The 21,263-nt window shown below is 34.7% G+C and overlaps 3 protein-coding genes across 4 annotated transcripts; all 3 read right to left on the bottom strand.

Moving 5' to 3' along the window:
- Positions 1-1,411: 1,411 nt before the first annotated feature.
- On the bottom strand, positions 1,412-5,869 carry LOC18044373. 2 transcript variants are annotated; one of them, XM_006437800.2, is made up of 5 exons: positions 5,682-5,869; positions 3,634-5,399; positions 2,768-2,881; positions 2,501-2,650; positions 1,412-1,950 (listed from the first exon to the last, which is right to left on the bottom strand). In XM_006437800.2, the coding sequence occupies exons 2-5, from the start codon at positions 5,368-5,370 to the stop codon at positions 1,804-1,806; spliced, it is 2,148 nt and encodes a 715-aa protein (XP_006437863.1). In that variant the 5' UTR covers positions 5,371-5,399; positions 5,682-5,869; the 3' UTR covers positions 1,412-1,803. The 2 variants fall into 2 exon arrangements, with proteins under 2 accessions (XP_006437863.1, XP_024041191.1); XM_024185423.1 differs by having other exon boundaries at positions 3,634-5,378.
- A 3,983-nt stretch (positions 5,870-9,852) lies between these two features.
- On the bottom strand, positions 9,853-10,191 carry LOC18044372. Its single transcript, XM_024186296.1, has 2 exons — positions 10,075-10,191; positions 9,853-10,011 (listed from the first exon to the last, which is right to left on the bottom strand). Exons 1-2 carry the CDS (start codon positions 10,189-10,191, stop codon positions 9,853-9,855), a joined length of 276 nt encoding a protein of 91 aa, XP_024042064.1.
- A 2,027-nt stretch (positions 10,192-12,218) lies between these two features.
- On the bottom strand, positions 12,219-15,173 carry LOC18044371 (ACT domain-containing protein ACR4). The gene is made up of 8 exons (XM_006437797.2): positions 15,124-15,173; positions 14,877-14,949; positions 14,698-14,743; positions 14,495-14,609; positions 14,321-14,388; positions 13,625-14,221; positions 13,406-13,510; positions 12,219-12,946 (listed from the first exon to the last, which is right to left on the bottom strand). The coding sequence occupies exons 1-8, from the start codon at positions 15,146-15,148 to the stop codon at positions 12,605-12,607; spliced, it is 1,371 nt and encodes a 456-aa protein (XP_006437860.2). The 5' UTR covers positions 15,149-15,173; the 3' UTR covers positions 12,219-12,604.
- Between the last annotated feature and the right edge of the window lie 6,090 nt (positions 15,174-21,263).

Here is a 21,263-nt window from a genome sequence, read left to right as displayed (position 1 = left end):
AATTGTTTATTTAACAATTAATAGAGTACAATATTTGAGTAACGAATCTCACTTCCCAGAAACTCAAATATACTCAGTACTCTCACACTCTGCAGGAAAAATAAATTCTCCAGACACACTTCTCTCACTTCTCTCAAAAGTTTAGAAACTTATAAGCTTAACAATTTTGGAAAGAAATTGAATAAAGAAATACTCTCTATTTATAGGCTTGAATCTAGTACTATTCCACCTAATCCTAGCACTATTTCACCTAACCCATGCAAATATGTTAATGGTGTTCATTTGACAAATTTGCCAAATTTACCAACTTTTCATTTTTTTTCTTCAATTGTTTGGTAGCTCTTTGAAAAATTGCATGCTTTATTGAATTTGCATGTCACGTGCATGATTTTTCAACACCCGCATGAGATCAGAAGGCATCAAAGGTCCTTCATGCTTTTTAATTAATGGAAACACCAAAGAGATTGTTATCATGACAAAAATCCTGAGCAGTCCTATGGAATTGTCGTCGCACTCGCATCATATGTTCCCAAGAGTCTATCATCACCTTTACTCTTGGAAGAAGCCTTATGGTAGAAACTTCCTCGGTAGAATGGTCCTCAGGCTCAGATAGTAGTGTCTGTACCTGAGCTGGTTGAAGAAATACTAAATGACAAAGCATTCCTCTGAGAAGAGAATAAAGGATTTGCAAAGAAGCTTTTAGGGGACGAGCTTCCGACAACAGTAGGTGGTGAAAAATGGTTGAAGCAAAGGAAATGAATCTTTTAGACTATATCCTCCGGTGGACCAAATTCTAAGGAAAGTGAGAATCTTTAATACTATATCCTCCAGTAGACCAAATACTCAGGAAAGTGTGAAAAGAAGTGAAACTGGGGAAGATATTTTATTCCAGCTAATGTAAATATAACCATTCCAGTTCTAGCAGTTCACCATGACCCCGAGTACAGAAGCCAAGATTGCAGCGATACAATTCCACTCCGTCACCAGCTTATACTCATTCACCCGTTCAAGTTATATCACACCGAGCCCTCAACATGAAATTCAAGTCAAACTTCATGCTTTGTGAAAAGAATACTAGAATTCTGTAATTATGTCCATTATAGGGTTCTTAATTTCTTATAGTAGTAAGTTCTACCGAGCACCCAACCTCAGACACTGTTTACGGTTGAATTCAACAATAAGCATTCTTGTTTTGGTTGATTTTGTATGGACACATTACAATTGCCACTAGAATTTCGCAAAGCAACAAACAAAAGACAATTAACTAAAAGAAGTTTTTATTTAAATACTAACATTTGTCCACATCCTATCCTAGCCAAATTGCCTTATTTTCAAAGGCAGGATAAGCAAAAGGAGCCTTCTTTCAACAGCCAGAGTAGTTGTCCCTTATAGACCGGATAACCAAAAGAGCTCAAAACAAAGAGGTAACATGCATAAAAAAGTACCAACACAACAAAAGGTTATAGTTACAACTTACAAAAATGAAGTAGCAGTTCCCACATGCAAACATTAAAAGCTAAAATATGCACCCTTCTTCCGCAACTCAACCAAAAACAAACATGATAAAGTGAGGTACTTTACAGTAATGATTCTCTGCCTAAGTATTTTAGAGAGAAAAAAAAAAAGAAAAAAAGAAAGAAAAACAACAACAACTACACAGCTTTATAAATACAATTTGCTGAGTGAGTGTTTCCTAAAGAATGCTAAAAGATACCATATGAAAAAATCAGAGGCACTAGCCATGTCAATTTCCAAATATCACCAGCTAAAAAGAATTGGTGTATAAAATCCTTTTGTTAGCATTCAGTGACATGCAGTCAATAAAAATTTCTCCCTCATCCGAGAAATAAGCTTAAATTTTTCCTCAGCTTCAACCTGCTGTCGAACATCAGTCTTTGATGCCCGGTCAGGGTGAAATCTTAACAAAGCTCGTTTATAAGCTGCATGCACCTGAATTGGCCAATACCCTTCATTAAAATATTAAGGACAACAAGAATAATTAACATACAAGATTGACATGAGTTGTCTTTATGACCGCTATCTCATGACTTCACAATGCAATAATTAGACCAAACCCATACAATTACAATTCAGAAGAATCTAGGAGCTGTAAAAGTTGCATATCACAAGCCATTAATCATGAATAGTATCATACTGTTTCCATATCATATGCAGGGGCACAAAATTCAGAGGAATCATCCATGAAATATACAAAGCAATTAGATTAACCATGTTTAAGTCTGGAGCTCATAACAGAAGGTACTTAAGTTATTTTTGGGTATCTAAGGAGAAAGCTTCTTTAAGTTCATAGCAAAATAAAAATTTCTTATCACACCCCTTAACTAAAATTTTTTAAATGCACAAAACACTTTAAAAGAGCACTTTTTTAATTTGTGGCCACATAACCAACACCTTTTCCTAACACACTAAGACTTCACCCAAATTTCACCAAAAGTAATCAATCACAATAAAATTTAAAAATAAATAAAATCTAACTTACCTCCTGTGACAAGGGACGAAAGCTGCCTCCCACATGTATTCCCAAGGCACGAAGTAATGAGGCCATATCTATGCATGTGGTTTCCAATTTACAAAGCTCCTTTCTCACTTCAATACGGATTTTCTCTTTTAAGTTCATATTTTCCTCATCCTGAATTTGGCACCACTAGTTAGCATATTTATCAAAAAAAAGGGGAAAAAAACCCACAAAAGTATAGCATTTTAAATAGAAGACAATGACATGCAAGTTGACAAAATAAAATTGAACCTTCTTTTGCGTCTCCCTAATTTCTTCAAGTCGTTGTTTTTGCCTCCTCTCCATGTCCAATAAACGCATACTTTCTGCTCTTTTTTTCTTACGTAAACGCTGAGCCTCTTCTGCCTGTAAAAGTGCTAGCATATTTATGTCAAATAATACAACAAACAAACTATGCCTTAGTTCAATTTCCTTGAAATGCACAAACACAATGCAGCACAAACAATAATTACATGAAGATAATAGAAAACTTTACTGACATAATCCAGAGGAAGCAGCAAAAAACAATAACTACAATATAATAAAGTACTTAAACAACATAATCCATAGGCATGTGAATTGTAGACACTGCAGACACAGAAAAAGGGAACTATGATTTCTAGGATAGTTCTATTGAAAATGACATTGTGGATACTTTACGACAAACCAGCATAGATCACCAATACCACCACTGTGTATGCACATAGTTTACTTTCATGAATGCATCCACCTAAAACGAAAAACACATAACATTAGAGATGAATGCTTCTCCGTCGAGAAACTTCCACTTGTGGCTCTTTTCCTTTCACAATCAGTAACGGTTCTACTACAAGCCAACAAACAATAAATTATAACTAGCTATGGATGATTAATTTCACGAAATTAACAGATATATGTTCTTATCTGCGGTCTAAACAATTAAGGGTTCATAGGTATTGATACGGAACACTTCCACTTCAGGTCTGTACCAAAACATGGAACTTGTTATATATGCGCCAAACCCGAATCAACTTTTGAAATCCACTAATTAAAACCATCACTGCAGGATATAAACTATTACAGGGGAGAGAAATATCAAACATTGCATCACCCATTGATACGGAACCTGATAAATGTACCTGAATTTGTAACTGCCGCTGTCTGGATGCCCATTCTTCTTCCATTGCTCGTTTGTATTCATCAGTCTCCTTGAGCTTTTCTCGTTCATTAATTATATCATCCGCAAAAGCTGAGGTGAGACTAACACCTTGAGTACGTCTGGCATCTGCTCCAGCATCTAGTTGATAGTTTGACATTGAACCAATAACCTGCTGCTTTACTTCTGTCGAACAAGGACGCTCTTGCTTACTTTCCCGATCAGCACATTGTGTTTCACAAGAAGAAATCCCCTCTGAATCTGGTTTCTCGGCATCTTGTTGATCGGATTTATTGTTACAAACTTCTGGCATGCCTGATGAGGGAATCTTGAATGAGACAGATTCTTCAAATATAGCCCCGGCATTACATTCAGAAGATGCAACACTACATTCAGCTCTTTTATCACAAGATGGTTGAGAACTTGACACTGGCGGATCTCCAGAAATTGCTTTTTCCATAAATACAGTCCTTGTACGATGTGATTTTCCAGGTGATGAGGTGCAACTAGAAGTTGCCTGAGAAAATTCTTTGTAATTCTCACTTGGAACAACTTGCTCAGTGTTATCGTGTCTTTCACTTGATTGTTGGCTCTTGCATAAAGAAGCCTCTTTATCCTGAAAACTAGTGTTCTTATGATAAAAATTTTGGTTAACCCCCTGAAAACTAGTGTTCTTATCATGTGTTTCACTTGTATGATGATGTTGCTTGTCTTCCTCTCCTCTGTTGTACCAAAAAAAGGGCCGTGGAGGACTTTGCCCATCAAGGAAACTACTACCACTGCCATTATTCTTATGTTTATAACTTTGCCACCACGAAGAGAATGAAAAAGGATCTTCCATAACTGTTTCTCTTCTGAACTGAAAATCAGCTTCCTTGGAAGATGAGTTTATCTCCTGGCCAACTTTTTTATCAGATTGCACCGAAGGACGTTCCATTCCAGGATTGAGAGAAGCAGTGTCCAAATTTGTATCATCCGTTGGAACAAAGGGATGGGAATTTTGGCTTTTGTAACCAGTGTTGCTTGAATTACAGCAAAAGGAAGTTTTTGAGCGCTCTTCACTGCTTTTCCCTGCTTCAACATCAACATCCGGACGAGGATCATTATTCAAAGAGGAAGGACTAGCCTGATCCTGTACAGCAGCTTTACCTTGATGGACATGAAATTTTCTCTTAAGGTAAGCTTTCTCCCACTCTTTATGAAGCTTTCCAAAAGAGCCTTCCATGACCTCACAATCAGAACCATCGGTATCAGATGAACTACTCTCAAACAAACCATAACGATTACTACAGGGATATTTATCAGATGCTTGCTTGCACTTTGATATCCCGAATGCATAATTCCTTTCCTTAACAACCCGACATTCATCATCGCCCAAGTCCTCAAATTTATTAGCATGGTCAGGAGCAGGACAACTTTTGCTAGAAGAGGAATCACTATCCATTTCAGAACACCCCACATCTTCATCATCGTCAATGCTAATTATACCTCGAAACTGAAACTTTTTGCCCTTCATCCGAGCACTAGAACTCCCAATTTTATGTTGCAAAGACTCCGGAACGTCGATAAGAATAACAGTATCTAATCTCTCACTGTCAACATCAATGAGAACAACATTATCAAGATTCCTCTTCCTCTCACAGCCATTTAGAGTTCGCTTCCTCGGCCAAGTTTTGGGTAGAGAATGATCTCTCAACCCTCCTTCCCCTCTCATTTTCATTCGCCACGCTATGAGAGACAAAATATAATCTAGTTTAAAGAAACATAAAACAAGAAACACGCATTAAAAAAGCAAGAATTTAATCAAAAGTTAATAACCCCGAACCAATCGCAACACAATCAAGAAACCCTAATTTTCGAATACAGATTACTGAACGCGAAAATGATAAGATTCCTGAAATTCCCAATAGAGAAAAGCCAGAACTTGGAATGAAAACAACCATCGCCAATAATTTAAAAGCGATAATTAAAAAAAAAAAGAAATTTTTAAATAAAGGAAAATAGACATTAAAATCAAGCAAACGAACTTACATATTTTACGGTGGGTGATCGAATCAGAGTTTCAAAAGGAAGAGATTTGGGGACGCTTCTACTTTTAATAATATATGGCACGTGAGAGTTTTGAAAATTGAAACAGGGCAAAATTTTTGGTCCCAAAGGTGATGGTGATGAAATTATCAAATTTGTGGTGGCGCCGCTCATTGTCATGTAATCCGAGATACGCTATTACGTACGCTAAACTCAACTTATCAATTTGGGTGCATTGTCATGTGGCGTGAGAGTGACAGCACATGACGGACGAATAAGATGCGTAGTTGCTAACTATTTTCCTTGGTCTGTGATTGGATTTTCTGACAGTCGCGTGACGGTAATTTTTTTCCAACCAAATTCTTTTATTAATTTTGTGTTATTTTAATCAGGTACAAGTCAATGGTGTGTGCGTCATTACCCCCGAAGGGATTGACTAAAGCTTAAAAGCTAACAGCAACTAGGAAATTATTCAGCATTTTCCATGTATCTTCGTATACATATGTTTCCGTTTATACTCAATAATTTTACTTCTTTAATATGAAGTATGATGCAGAAATGTAAGAAAACTTATAATTAAGGCCCCTTTGGGATTGAGGTGATTTTAAAATTTTAAAATTTAATTTTACTGTTTAGTAAACAAAAATCAAAATCACTTTTCTCATAATTAACCTATTTTACGACTAATTTTGAAAAGTAGAGAATGAGTAGTTTTTATATTTTAATTTTGAAAATTAATTTTATCCTTTAATACAATTCTATAAATATCTTTAAAATTATTACCTAAACTCAAAATTATTATTATTTAAATTGGAAATAAAATCAATATTTTAATAATTTTTTGTTATAATTCATCAATATAAATTTATTAATATCAATTGTTGGTCGAATTATTATTAAATTTCTTTCACTATATTATAAATTTAATTATCAATCGTTTTAAGACAAAAAAATAAAAAATCAATATATTATAAATTTTATTTTTAGTTAAAATTAGTATAGTACGCAATAAAAAATATTGTATGTACATGTTTATATATATATAAGTAAATTTTATCCTACATTATTTATATTTTAGTCATTTATTTTCTCTCAGCAGTTTAATAGTAAAATTTACCAAACGTCCATAAGTGCTTTTAAAACTCACAGTACTTCTGAAAACAAAATTTACCAAACACTTAACTGATTATCTTCACAATTTATTATTTTTACAGCACAGCTAACAACAATTATTTTAAAAATACAACATTCTCAAACTGGCCCTAAATATGATTTTAATAGGAATGGCAATGGGGTGAGGAGGGGAGGAGACTGATATTCATGTATCCATCCATGATTACATATGTCTCTGTTCCCTCTCCATCTCCGTCATAATTATTTAAGGGGATTCTAGTCTTCTCCCCGAATAATAACAGAGAATCCCCGAGGGTCTTTGATCCCCCCCAATAACCTTCAAATAACCGATAAGTTTTTAGTTTCCGAATTTGATTTAATCATATTAAAAGAAAAAATTAAATAAAAGTAAATTTTACAATATATCTTTGTAAAATTTGGATGTTATAGCTTTAGTTTTTGATTTAACTTTCGTTTTATTAGATAAAAGTTTAAAACAAATATTTTGGGCCAAGGCCTTCCGAATAAAACCTGATTGAGTAGTAATTTAGAACTACAATTAGTTAACTATGCTGAGTAATGATCCAACCACAAACTCTTGTACAAACTTATTTTGTACAAATTGATGTGGCATGATAAGATTGGTTGAATTAAATATCACTTAGCCCATATGATTTGTTTTTATTAATTTATATTTTCATTCAACTAATGAATTAATGCCACGTCAGTTTGTACAAAATAAGTTTATACAAGAGTTTGTGGCTGTATCATTACTCTAACTATGTCTTAAAGCTTCATGGTATATCTGTATAAATACTTTAATATTTGTTATTTATACTAATATTTAATATTTTATAATTTAAATTTTATTGTTTATTCATTAATAATTCTAAAAATAAAATTAATTTTAAATTTAAAATGGGAAAATAGAGAATTGAAGAGAGGCTGGGGATTCCAGCTCATTCTTGTCCCTTTTCCAAGAAAAAAATTGGTAAAAAAATCATCATCGTTCTTTTTTTGAATAAGAAATTGGGTATAAAATCATTATTGTACCGTACCAAATGGGGAAAATCCTCTAAAGACCCCGCTCACAGGGATTTCTGCCATCCCTAGATTTAAAAAATGCTAATACTTCCAATTAATACAATCATGATGCGTGTTCTAACTACAAAACCTTCTTCCTGATACAATTTGATCATGTAAACTTAAATATTTTTTATGTTTCTTTGATCACATATATATTTCTCTGTTTTTATTTTATTTTATTGCATTTTAATGCCATTTAGAACTAATAATGAGTTTGGCATTGAATACGATGATTACTATTTGCACTTGAGACTTTGGAGTAGCGAAGTGGTCATGGAATATAGGAAGAAAGAAATAAGCGTACGGTTACATATGGACCAAATAAGCAACCACTTCAGACATGTAAACATTAATTATACTGAAATTGAACATTCAATCCAATTCGAACAGACCAATGAGCCTTTGGTCTAATGGGAGAAGACTTGCACTTACAATATTGAGTACAAGAGTTTGAGCCTCCATAAGAGCTTTATGGGGGTTAATTTTAGTACTCCCTCAATTATCAATATAATTGAGTGGAAACAGTATCTCCCTTATGAAATGTGAGTAAAGTAGGCACCCTTCGAATATTAGAGAGGGTTTAAAATATATGGACAAGTGCTTCAGTGTGTCAATGTATGGCGGTAGTTCCAATTATATAATATGATTGTAAATATTAATTGTAATGTCTGAAGTAATGTCAATAACATCTCTGTATAATAGACTTCTAAAAATAAAAAATTTCATTTCGAACAGATATTATATATATATATATATATATATGATAACGAATTTGGTTTTGCCAAAAAAAAAAAAAAAACTTAGGTTTTGGACCATCAAAGGCCTTCATAAAGTTAAAGCGGAGGCCCATCCTAGATAATAGGCCTATTTCAAAATATGGGTTAGTTTTGGATGTTGAAATGAACTCAGTTTCGAAGCCCAATAATGACAATTTGTAGTGAGAGGTTACAAAAGTTTTCACGCTGGCTCGGTCAACATACTTGATTCTCGGTGTGTTACGCATAGTCATGGGGTTTCTTTTCAGCAAGCACCTATCATCAAATTATAAACTCCGATTCTATTTTTTCTCATTTAAACATAATTTACAATTTACAATTTACAAATAGTACTATAGTTTGTCTTCCACCCAACAAGATATATGAAGCCATGGCTTTTGGTTTTACGTGGCATTCATCCAAAGCGTTCTTCATAATAAGTAAGAATCCATGATGATGAATGATCAACAAAACTCCCCTGGTCTTTTTTTCACAAATATTATTTTATGAGAAACTAATTTTTAGATTTTTAATCGCTTTTAAGATTGTCATGAAGGTTCGTCACTTTTAAAGTATCATGTTTCACGTTCTAAATACTGTCAAATGATCAATTTTTTTAATTTTTTATTAATTTTTTTATCATATGACGATACTCAAATTAGGGATAAGGTGATTTAAGGTACTGTTGTTTTTAAATCACAATTACAAAATATTTGTTAAACACTTTTAGTTATGACATTAAAGCCAATATGATTATATTTTGGTGAAAAACATCTATTGCTCTAGCTAATTTATTAAAATTATTATTTTTAAAATTTTAAAATTTACAGTTTTCAACTTTTACCAACTTTTATTTTACAATTTGAAGTTTAGAACTTCCGTTTCATAGCCACTAAAACTTTTAAGCCACAATACATCGATATCAAACAAACCATTAATTACATCATTAGCCCCATTTTGTAGTCAATCAACCTCCACGTGTAAGTTGATGCATCCCTCAGTGATGATGCTATTACAAAGGTTAGATGTTGCTTATTGCAATTTTTTTGGATAGTGGCAGAAACAATTTAAAAGTACGAAATTGCAATACAATGGTACAATTTTCAGTGATATAGAAGAAAAATCTACTAAATATACATAGCCAACGATGATACAGCAAATAGGATTTCTCACATTTACATTGATTGACACAGTGCTTGCAAGAAAATTCAATGGGATTTTTAAGTATTTCCTTCTTGGATATTATATGAGGATTCAAGCATAGAGGGTAATACAAGAGGAGAAAGTAGAGGAATGGGATCTTTATTTTGACTGAATGAACTGAATGAAGAAGAAGAAGATTTTGCAGCAGCAGCTGCTGATGATGATGAATTCATGTTGTACCCCATTGCTTTTGATGCACTCTTGCATTCAAGAGAAGAAGCCTTATTATTAGGCTTAATTAGCTGAAGAGGACATGGAGCTCTTTTTTGCAACCGGCTCAATGGCCTTTGAAACGCATACTCTTCTTTGTGAACACAAATTTGGAAGCCAGGGAACTCAGCACCAGAGTCCTCCATTGTCCTGTCTTTATTTTTTAATGTTCTTTAATCTCCTTATGTACTCGCCTTAGGCATTGTTTGAGATAAGAGAAAACTTGAGCATTTAATACAAGAGGCAATCAGGCTTACTCTTTGTTGATTCTCATTATGAAAAATATTCACAAGTTTTGGACAAATGCTGCTATACCATACAGCATACATAAATCCTCCGATCAACAAATGGGTGCTAATCCTAATCAACCAATCAACCGTTCATGCCCCCACCATCAGCCAGCGGCAGAACGACACATCATGAAGCACGGTAAGACCTAGAAATACTGGATAATACGAGAAGTACAATAAAATATAAGATATGCATAGCTCTTAGTAAACCATTCATGTGATGAGATGAGGTTGCGCAGTTGCCGCTGCCTTAAGAAACCTGCATTTGCTGATCATCCTCCATGTGAGGAACGAATCAGTGCACGCATTTAAAGAACCCCAAAGTTTTCAGTGACAAGATCCTCAGAAGCCACATGACCCTTTATTAATATAATAGTTAAATGAAGTTACAGAAAGCAAGTTTCCTTAAGACCAAGGTATTCAACTTTTCAAAAAAGTTTATGGCAGCTATCATGTAGATTACACAGCTATTCAATTAGATAAACATTTACAATCAGAGCCGATTTTTTATATTTCAAAATGGATGGTCATAATTTTGTTATGATAGTAAAGCCAACTTGGCGGTTCCAGTAATCTTGAACTTCAATATCACTAAAAAATACCATTAATATATTCTTTTCTGGTGGATATCATATAAATTTCCATTGCGTTCTCGACGTGTTAAGGGCAGAACATTGACTGTTGGCAAGTCCAAGTAGCAGAAAAAAAAAAACAGTGATGGTGCATCAGTCCCTGTGTTTATCGCAAGATACACGTATGCAAAACTATTTAATAGGTTAAATGCTTAGCCTACGCGGCTGATCTTATGAAGATGATGACTATTAGCTAATGTGAAGTTTGCATCATAGCTCATGCTCCTGACAAGTCCAGTTTTCAATGTCACCGAAGCAGATTGAATACATAATTCAATGTACATCAGCAACATAGAGTTCAAAAGATACAGTCTTGTACATAGGATGGGATTAGTTACTAATGTGGGACTCCATGATCCTTTACCGGGACGAAAAGCCACGTGGCAGTACCCTGAAAAACTACTGCCCCACCAACCAATAATTATAAAGCCAATCATGTAGGTGTTGAAGATGATATTGGAGTCATGGAGTACCAGCATATAATTCTGAAAAAGGAAACGCATTTTGTCTTGCCTTTATCTCTTTCCATTCCCATTTGAGTTCCTTGCTTTAGGATTTCAATACGACATCATCCTCTCAGCATTTGGTCAAAAAGAAGGATCAAATCACTTTCATTTAGATTATTAGAACGAGATTTTGGTTGGACCGTTTCCAATGGGAAAGAAATAGGTGGATTGGCTTTGCTGGTCCACATATCACAGTCGTTTTTAGTTGGAAAAACCACATCATCAATCCCCGAATAGTTTATTTCCCATTTGGGTTCTGAATGGGACCAGAGAACCAAATGAAGAAGCTCCCAACAGTTTCTTTCACATGTGTAAATGAGTTGTCTAACTTCAAAAAAGCACGACGTTCAACAAAATACTAAATGGGATTTTCAAAAACCAAACCCATCTTTTTAATGCACGTCTCCATCTGAAATGAAGTTCAAAATTCATTCACATCCAAATCTTGTTGAATGTGGAAAAATTAAGTCATGATTACCTACAAATAAGCTGTCGCCAATGCTGCGGGTCCTTCTGCTTAAACGGAGGAATTTAAGAGTCAAGGTTGGTACCTTCACTCACCAATCAAAAGCAAGTAAACAATTCAATGATAAAATAGTTCTTCCAACTAGGTTTCTGACTTATTATTTGGCCCTTTTGTTTAGTTCTGTTGATTGTTGGAGAGTAGTTGCTTTATATTTGTGGACGCCAGTCCAAAATAAATGTCAAACATAATTTCCAAGTCGTGTGTGACCAACATAAAATAAATTCAAGGAGCTAATTGGAAAGAGATTGATAAAGATGCCAGAAGATTGAATACAGCATTAAGTAAACTATGTACACAAGTTAAAGCTGACTATTCCATGGCGTCATTACACATAAATTTCCTTCTCTGCTTTCAGGTCTCCAACATCAGATTGGATCCTCAGAAAAGAAATAGATGTTTAAAAGGGGCAAATGGGGGAATTTACAAGAACTTTGAGCTGTCTCAACGGCTTCTTCCATATACCACCTTTGAGAAATGACGGGGCTCCTAAGTTTAAGTTATTCTTCAGTCAGATCAAGGTTAAAAGGCAAGAATATTGTGAAATTAACCTAGGTGGGGGTGGTTTCTATGTACATCGAGGTGAGCTAAATAAAGTTCATCATTCCTCAGGAACAGGATCTAACCAAGCCAAAGTTAACAAAAGATCTGGACTTGAATAGACCACCAAAAAGGAATCTAGTAGGAGAATCTTGTGATGCTGGTTTTAGGTCTTCGGGATTGCCCTTCACCTTAAGTATAGTCTGGCCAATTGACTGTCGGATGGAATCAATTATTTTAGCATCAACAGGATACCCGGATGCACCACCAACATAGAAAGTATTGACAGCTTTGCCTGATTTAGTTGCAACTTCTGCTCTAGTTACCGTGAGGCTATTTTCCCGGAAGATGCGTGTAACATTGGATAGCAGTCCAACTCTGTCTGTGGTGCATAATTCTAGCTTCAATCCCTGAACATGGAACAAACTAATCAATGGGAATGTTCAGAAAGATTATGTTTCATACTTTCATTGGGCTGTTTTCTTGAGTTGTATTCGTTAAGCAGAAAAATTCATGTTAACTTGTCAAAGCACATTGTCATTGGCAGATACACGTAAAAGAACATAATAAGACACAGAAGCTGTTGACAAAGATGAAAGATTCTTGCCTACAGAGTGTCTGCAAGCATGGTTGGATTATGACAACAGAAAATGATAATCACAAAAAAAAAATTATATTTATTATACAGTTATTCTCAAAATCCTCCCAATTTCTAAATGAAGGGCGACTTGAAATTCAGTAAGAGATGAGGCTAGATAATTAGTTTGTTTAAAAAAAAAAAAAAGCACCATTCAGTAAATCAATGGAACTTCTCTGCGTAAAATTTAAAACTGTAACTCCCAAATTCAAATATGTGATTTTGCGCTGACCTCAGAAACTCTTCTCTCAATAGCTGCTTTTAGACACTGTATCACTCTCTCTCTCTCTGCATCCGATTTCACAGGGGATCCATCTATATGCCTGATAAAGTATTCCTACAAAATCATCCCATTCAAAAATTAGAAATAACGAAACTAATAGAGATCCAACACATTTCTTTATCCGTAGAATCACAGACATCAACACGTAAATTTAAAAAAAAAAAATACCTGATATGCTTCTGGTCCCTCAGCATCAATATTGGCGTGAAAAACAACATACTGCATATCTGTCAAAGTGCAAACTGTATCAAAGACAAGCTTTGGCCTATCTTTACTCGTAATTGTAACCACTGAGTAATCTTTGTCATAACAATTAACAACATTCACATTAGGCCTTTGCTTTTCATCCAAGGAATCATCACCGGTGCCAGTACGTTCATAGTCCCTATCAGCAAACATCATTTGGTGAAGCCTCCTCTCAGTGTGGGTGACATCTTGTGAAACCTCAGTCTTGGCCAACCCAGATTTGTTGCTCCCCTTAAGTACATTACATAAAAGCTCCTTAATCACAGAAAGCCTCTCTGGGTCAGTGATTGCACCCCCAGTTTCTTCATCAGTCACTTGCATCAGGGCTGCAGCCCTTGTGTTGTGAGTCCACACCTCTGCACTCACTACATTGCATTTAAGGTGAGTGAGAACAGCAGTCACTTCAGAAAGTAGCCCTGGCCTGTCACTTCCAGTTAATTCTATTGCTGTGTGGTCCATCGATTGTTTAACCCCAACAGACTTCATTGAAGATGCAAAGCAAGCTTCTGGCCCAAGACACTGAAAGAGAAAGGAAAAATACCCGAATAATCAGTTGCCTGCGAAACATACCACAGGAAAAAAAAAAAAAAAGACAAAACCACATACAACTCAGCTCACCTTTCTAATATAATCTAGAATCCCTTCATCAGTAATCTTGTTTCCATCTTCATCAGTAACATTAAAAACTGTTCAAATAAGAAAAACAAGAACACATGAGACTTTATCTTCATAGTGAAAAATGAAAAAAGCTATAAAGTTTAGAGGGGTGGTGTTTGTCAGGGAGAATCTTACCATCCATAAACCAGCAACCATCAGAAGATATGTAGGCTTTAGTTACAATAAGGTTAAGATCCGTAAGAACTTGCACGACTTCGAGAAGTATTCCATGTTTGTTAGCACTATCAACCTGCAGAACCACAAACCGGAATGAGTACCAAAAAGCCAAGATTTGTTGTTTAAAGAGTACCCAAAAAGCAAAGAATAAGAGCTAATACCCGTATGACAGTTGCATTCTTGCAGGCTTCATTATCAATCACAACCCTGACAAAAGGCCCATGTACAAAGTGGTGTAAATCGCAAAGTCTATAAATTTGTTCACACTTGAAAAAAGAGAGTGGGAGGGGTGAGAGGGTGGCTTTATCTGTAAGAAAAGAATTTGAGGTTGTGTTGATACCTGGGTGGATTCATTCTTCTGATGAGTTTCTCATATTCATCATCACTGTCATGTGAATAGCTCATGCTCAGCTCTGAGGAGAGAAAAGAAAATGGAATTATTTCAGATACAGAAACAGGGATAATACAGACCAATAACAGAACAAAAGGAAAGTAAAGTTTACAACTGAATCGTCACGGCCAATCAAAAAAGAGATACTTGAACTTAAAAAGGCAAGAGTAAAAGAAGAGAAATTTAAGCAAATAACCATGAAAAGGACTTCTTACAAACATCTTCGGATTCAGAAAACTGACCCACCCACCCCACCCACAATGAAGAGCTCAAAAACTCTGTAACAGAACCCACATACCAAGGAAGCACCAATAGAACACAAGCACAAAAAAATTTGTCTGAGCAAAGCTTTCAATTAAAGGCCTCAAAGACCACCAACTTAACAGAAACACAAAAACCAAGATATATTAACCAAAAAGAATAAAACTGAAAATAAAGAAAACCCAGAAAGCACGAGAAACAAAAACAATGATAACAACCAAGTTAGCACCTACCCATTACAATTCTTCAAAGTGAATTTTGTTTTTTTTTTTTTTTTATCTTCTCTCTTTTCCTCTCTTGCAACAACACAACACAACGCAAAAGCCTTTGCTGTTCTAATTGTATATTTGCTGAATGAATATAAACATCAAGAAAGTAACACTACATAAGTATGTATATATATACACGCGCAGGCACAGGACTGACTCTATTAGAAGAGATCTTATTAGTACCCGGGACTCTCTCTTGATCCCGCTCTCGTTAGGGAAACTAAAATATTTTATGAATATTTTATTACCATAATCAATTAAAAATATCCCCGATGACTCATTCGTTTACTAATCAGTCACCAGACACGATGCTCCAAAACCGAAAATCAATTCAAAAGCACCCCCACCACACACACTCTGACACTTATTTTTATTTTTAATTTTTTTTTTTTAATCTTCGTATTCGGTTGTCTATTTTCAGTATATATTTGGCGAGTACCCAAAACGGGTAGATGTCAGCAATTCTAAGACGATCGAGGCGTATATTAGCCGCTCTCCCGAGATTATGCTATTGTATACTGGATGCGTGGCGTTTGTGTGGGATAATTAGGCACGTGATGGAAAATGTCTTGGGGGTAGGATTATGATGTTCCACGGTTTCTGGAGAGGCCGATTAAGGATGCGGGATTCGGGAACAGGCGGCAGATTACGAGTGGCTAATTAAAGATTTTCGAATTGGCACATTTTCCTGCTAACACCTATAAGTTAGGCCTCTGATTCTACTCTTTAGGGTGGTTTAGGGGCTGTCCCTGATTTAGACCGGTCAATTTTGTGAAATATTATCTTTTTCAATTAATTATTAGTTGTTACTATGTTTTTAAACAATATTATCTTTTCGTTCATTCTTTGTACTATTCAAAACAAATTGCATTGGTTAATCAATTAATGAGATGAATGCATGGTTCAAATAAAAGTCAATTTTTAGTTAAGGATAAATGGGCAATAGTTACTAATGGACCTTTAATTCAATGTGAGAAATTTTACACTTATAATATTAAGTGTAAGGGTTCGATCCTCTATAAGAATTTTATGGGGTTTAATTTCAGTACTCCCTTAATTATTAACATAATTGAATGAAGACAGTCTCTCCCTTAAGAAATGTGAGTGGAGTAGACAACCATCGAATATTAAAGAGGATTTAAAATATATGGGCGAGTGTTTCAGTGTGTCAATGTATGGCGGTGGTCCCAGTTATATAGTATTAATTGTAATGTATGATGTAATATCAGTAACATCTCTGTATAACATACTTTAAAAAAAAGGGCAATAGTTTGTATAACTTAATTTTTTTAATCTATTGGAATGAATATCTAGTTATAATTTTCTTCTCAATGAATAAGATTAAATGAAACATATAATATAATTAGTGACAAATTTAAGATGTTGCACAATTTTTTTTAAATTTTTTCGTCCTTTTTAAATTCAAATACTTTTTTATTGTTTTCTCTTAGTTATGTGGAATTTGAATTTAACTTGCCAATCAAAACTCAAACAAATATTATTAAAATATGACATGTTGAGATATAATTCTTGTTAACTATCTTGTTCTTAACGTGATTTTATTCGGTCTTAAGAAGACAGCCTAAATGATTTTGTCTCTCGATGATCTGTCTTATCACGAAAGTAAAAAGGTCAAATTTTTGAATTCCCGCACCGACCTAGATTGATCGACTATAATGTGGGAGGAGTGGGGTGCATAGCAATTGAAAAAAAAAAAAAATTAGTTGCAAAAATTAAGATCTTCATTGGTAAGTCAAAACCTCATATGCATGTTTCTCTAGAAACTTGAAGTTTTTTGAGCAAATTTGTCATTTATAAAATCAAACACGTTGAAAGGATTATTTGTTCCATGTAATGTCACATTCACATCGAGAAGGCGAGGCACTTGTAAATTCCATAGGATGTCAATTTATTGCCAGCTTATATATGCGGTTAATTGTTTAAAACGCGACCTTTAAATATCATTTTTAATAAAAATACTGCATACATATAACGATTAACGACCACGGCAATAAAATTGGCAAAAATACACAAACAGTTTAAATTAAAAGTATCGCAACATAAGTTAAGCACAAATTTAGAAAGAGATCACAAGTGAAATCAACAGGGAATCGGAGTGGAATTGGCAGTCAATCAAAACTGAGATCGGCATCGTGTACCTTTCTTTATTTTTTATTTTTATTGTACCAATACTTTGACTTTTTTTCTCTGAGGATATTATATCCCGTACAATAATTGAACAGATACATAACTGTTCTTTCTCTCAATTTCATCGAAAATTTTAATTAAAAAAAAATATATGGAAAGAGTATAACATTATGGTCGGTTTGAATCAAATGTACGAGACCAGGCAACGGATTTGTAAATCTCATGTCACAGAAAGCTCCCATTTTAAGTATATTTGTAACCGTTGCGTTTTTACTTAATTTAAAAAAAAAATACAGTAGCTAAAATATTTGTTAAGTAAAATTAACTATGAAACAAATATTACAAATTATTCTTAAACTTGTTGTTACGCTATATCAATTTCTTTGGTGGATGGCATATATACCCCGTAAATCATTTTAAAAAAAAAAAACCTAAAAGCACTTTCAAATCTTGAATCTATCAAGTTGAACTTAAAAAAAAAAAAATTAAAAAAACAAAACAAAATGGTGTAGTAATTAAGGCACGGTGGATATAAATGCCAGCACATGGTGGTCGAGAACCGCTTGGGTCAATATTAGTGTGAGCGCATACACGCGTGTCTTACGGTGGATGCCGGCCTCATGTCCGCTGCACGTGGCCCCATCTCTTGCTAATTAACTTTTACTACTCATTTATTAATTAATATATTTATATTCCCAATTTATTTAATTAATAACCCATAATCCAATTTCTGTATTGGGTTATGCACTACTTAATTTGCTGTAATATGTTTGGAGAAAATTCATACTTGCTGCTTTGGTCTTTGATTATATATGGGAAAAATAATATAGCATTAAATGTTAATACCTTATACCCACCATAAAATTAAGTATTTATACGTATGGCACAATTATGTGAAAAATATGACTCATCATAAATAATATTAAACTTGTGGATCAACCAAATAACATCTCGTTATAACATCACTCAGTAAATCATTATTCCTCAGTTCTACTCTACCTACAATACATTGGTTGTAAATCAAATGAAAAGATTCAAAACGAGAAAATAAGGCACAAGTGTCTAGTCGAATTGTTTAATGAGAGTACTTGTAATCGTACGTATTGACAAAATGCGGGAAGTTATTTAAGGATTAGGTATGCATTACGTACGTGTTTGTGCTGCTTTGATCAATCATCAATCCAAATATAAACTTTTTATTAAAAAAAAAAAAAGAGCATGATTTACGCAACAGCGGTTTCCGAAAACTCCTTTGATGTCGGAATATTTTGGTGTAAAATTGGTGTCTTCCACCCATATTTCGGTCGGCGCGATTAAAGTGATTGATTTGATTGATTGGGGCGGGCGGCGTTGGTGCTGCATCTACGCAAGGGGCACAAATTATAAGACATCGTGTGTGCTAACATGTGCAAATCCAAACGAGCCACATTACTCAACTCCCGGAATTTGTCTCGGCACTTTGACGAACAACAAAACAAGTGGAACGCGACTGCAATTTGCAAAATTAATGCGACATTCGTATATGCAACGCGGGCACCAGTGCTAGCGTAACCCCCTGGCCATTCGTTCGAGTGGCGTCCTAATATGCAGCCATCTTTTTATCTTTTAGCAAAATGTATGTAATGCGCGCATTATCTTACCTAGCCCTAGGCTGCCCCTCTTGGAAACGACATTTCTTTATAATAGCCAAAACGTTTCATTTTGATTAGTACATGTATAAAAAGGTGTTTTATCATGAGTTTATAATTGAAACATATAATGGATTGAGAAAAGAAAAGGGTGCCATTTTGTTGTGTGTCTATGTTTTTTGCACTAAACCAAGCAAGACGAGAAGTGATAAGGCAACTTTGATGGCACGGTGGGCGCAACCCCACTTTGTGAAAAGCAGCCAAATAAAAATCATAACACTTATCTTGATTTGATATTTTAATGGAATCACTAATATATATATAATGAGGTGGTTGATTTTATTTGTGAGAGTCTTTAGTGTTCACATATCTTCACTCCTTATCTATTCATTACTTATCACATGCCTATAAATATTACAAAAATAATATTTAATAGTGAGCGAATGAAAACTAAACAACACTTCTAAAACACCCAAGATTTCCTCTTTATACTAACTTTATATATCATTATAAATGATATTACATTCATTCATTAGATAAAAGAATTGTTAAATAAATAATTTTACATGTTAGGAAATTTCATCGTCTAATTAATAATTTATACATAACTTGTTATTAAATCTTTTAATTAAGACATTCACTTGAAAAACGTAGAATTATTGATGGACATTGATGAGTTCTTTTTTTAAGAGAAATATCATTCAAGTAGCGATAAACCACGTGCAACAGCAGTCCACGATTGGAATGGATGAACCCATCGGCTTGACAAAACCACGGCTAACTACTAATAACTACCATTCTAACTGTCTTCCACAAAGCATCATCAGCGCTACAAGTTAATTAGACAACTAATCGTGGTTAACTGATCGCTTTAAATTCATTAATACACCTTACTTCAGTTTTCAGTCAGCGGTCAAAGCGGCCCGGACTGACGATGTCACAGAGAGCGAGGTGGTATGTGTTTCTTTAATTAATTTTTAACTAATTTTTTGGGGACAAGCCAAAGGTGCACGTGACATGCGGCAGACGAGTTATCAGATTTACATGTGGAGCCAGCATGGCAGTCACGCACGTAACACGTGCGAGTCATAATATTCTTTTCTTTTCTTTGTTCTTCTTGGACTTAAATAGTAAAATTAAAAAAAAAGTATTAACTACATATATTTTTTTATATACAAAATAATACGAACTCAGAGTCGCAGAGGTCTCATGGAGCAGCCGAAGGGGCGTTCTCATTTGTTGCCAATTCATCATCCACGTAAGAAAAAGCTAAAAAGTTTAAAGGTGGGGGGTGCGATTTTGACGTTGGCAAACGGTCCCTTTTCTTTTTAGTTCATTATATGTATAAAAATATTAGATATTTTTGGATGTTTGGCACAGTTTGGATTGGAACCCGCTTTTTAGGATCTGGGTCCATTTTGCGGATAGTGGACCCAATGTTGTTGGAACCTGCTAGAGGTGTATGAATTTAGTTATCCATTTGTTTTGTTTTTTTTTTTTTTTTATTTACATTGGCACAGGTTACATATAAAATCCAGGGCAAAAAAGAGAATCATAATAATAATAATAAAAAAACTAGTATTCAAAATCTCTAAAATCCTTAAGAGCCAATGCTTCCCGCCAAATTTATTGAATAAAAAGTTGTTGTTTATAGTCGAGTGACAGTTTTATTTTTGGGACAGAAGCCAGCGGCGTTTGGAATTATTAGTGTTTAGTTGGGATGCGATAGAAAGGCAAAGGGGAAGAAGAAACAGAGACGCAAAAGGTGGGGGGGGTCCCCGAACGCAAACAGAGTCGGGGTTCTGCGGCAGCACAAACGCAAACGCCCACAGCCGTATCAAGAAGATTCAAAAACGCGCCCACGTAATAAATGAAACGACAGTTCGACCCACGTCGGGTCGGTCCCCACGCCGACCACACGCCATCTTGATTCTCCAAAGATCCTCTACCCGTTGATTGGTATGATTGATAGGGAGATTGATAGATACACTGAAATCTGAAAAGCATGCAAGTTGGTTTCTCTGGTAGAC

Source organism: Citrus clementina, unplaced genomic scaffold, assembly GCF_000493195.1.
Source record: "Citrus clementina cultivar Clemenules unplaced genomic scaffold, Citrus_clementina_v1.0 scaffold_4, whole genome shotgun sequence".
Classification (NCBI taxonomy): domain Eukaryota; kingdom Viridiplantae; phylum Streptophyta; class Magnoliopsida; order Sapindales; family Rutaceae; genus Citrus; species Citrus x clementina.
This window is presented reverse-complemented; position numbering and strand designations above follow the sequence as displayed.

Bases quoted from the DNA above. Each gene is read 5' to 3' on its own strand.
- LOC18044372 (XM_024186296.1), bottom strand. From the start codon at position 10,191: ATGGAGGACTCTGGTGCTGAGTTCCCTGGCTTCCAAATTTGTGTTCAC. The intron at 10,012-10,074 runs ATTAAGCCTAAT...GCAATGGGGTAC, and splicing joins CTCCATGTCCTCTTCAGCTA to AACATGAATTCATCATCATC.
- LOC18044373 (XM_006437800.2), bottom strand. From the start codon at position 5,370: ATGAAAATGAGAGGGGAAGGAGGGTTGAGAGATCATTCTCTACCCAAA. The intron at 2,882-3,633 runs GTACATTTATCA...GCACTTTTACAG, and splicing joins AGCGGCAGTTACAAATTCAG to GCAGAAGAGGCTCAGCGTTT. The intron at 2,651-2,767 runs GTTCAATTTTAT...TGCCAAATTCAG, and splicing joins TTAGGGAGACGCAAAAGAAG to GATGAGGAAAATATGAACTT.
- LOC18044371 (XM_006437797.2), bottom strand. From the start codon at position 15,148: ATGTTTGTAAGAAGTCCTTTTCATG. The intron at 14,950-15,123 runs GTTATTTGCTTA...TTCTCTCCTCAG, and splicing joins TGTAAGAAGTCCTTTTCATG to AGCTGAGCATGAGCTATTCA. The intron at 14,610-14,697 runs GTATTAGCTCTT...GTGGTTCTGCAG, and splicing joins AGAATGCAACTGTCATACGG to GTTGATAGTGCTAACAAACA.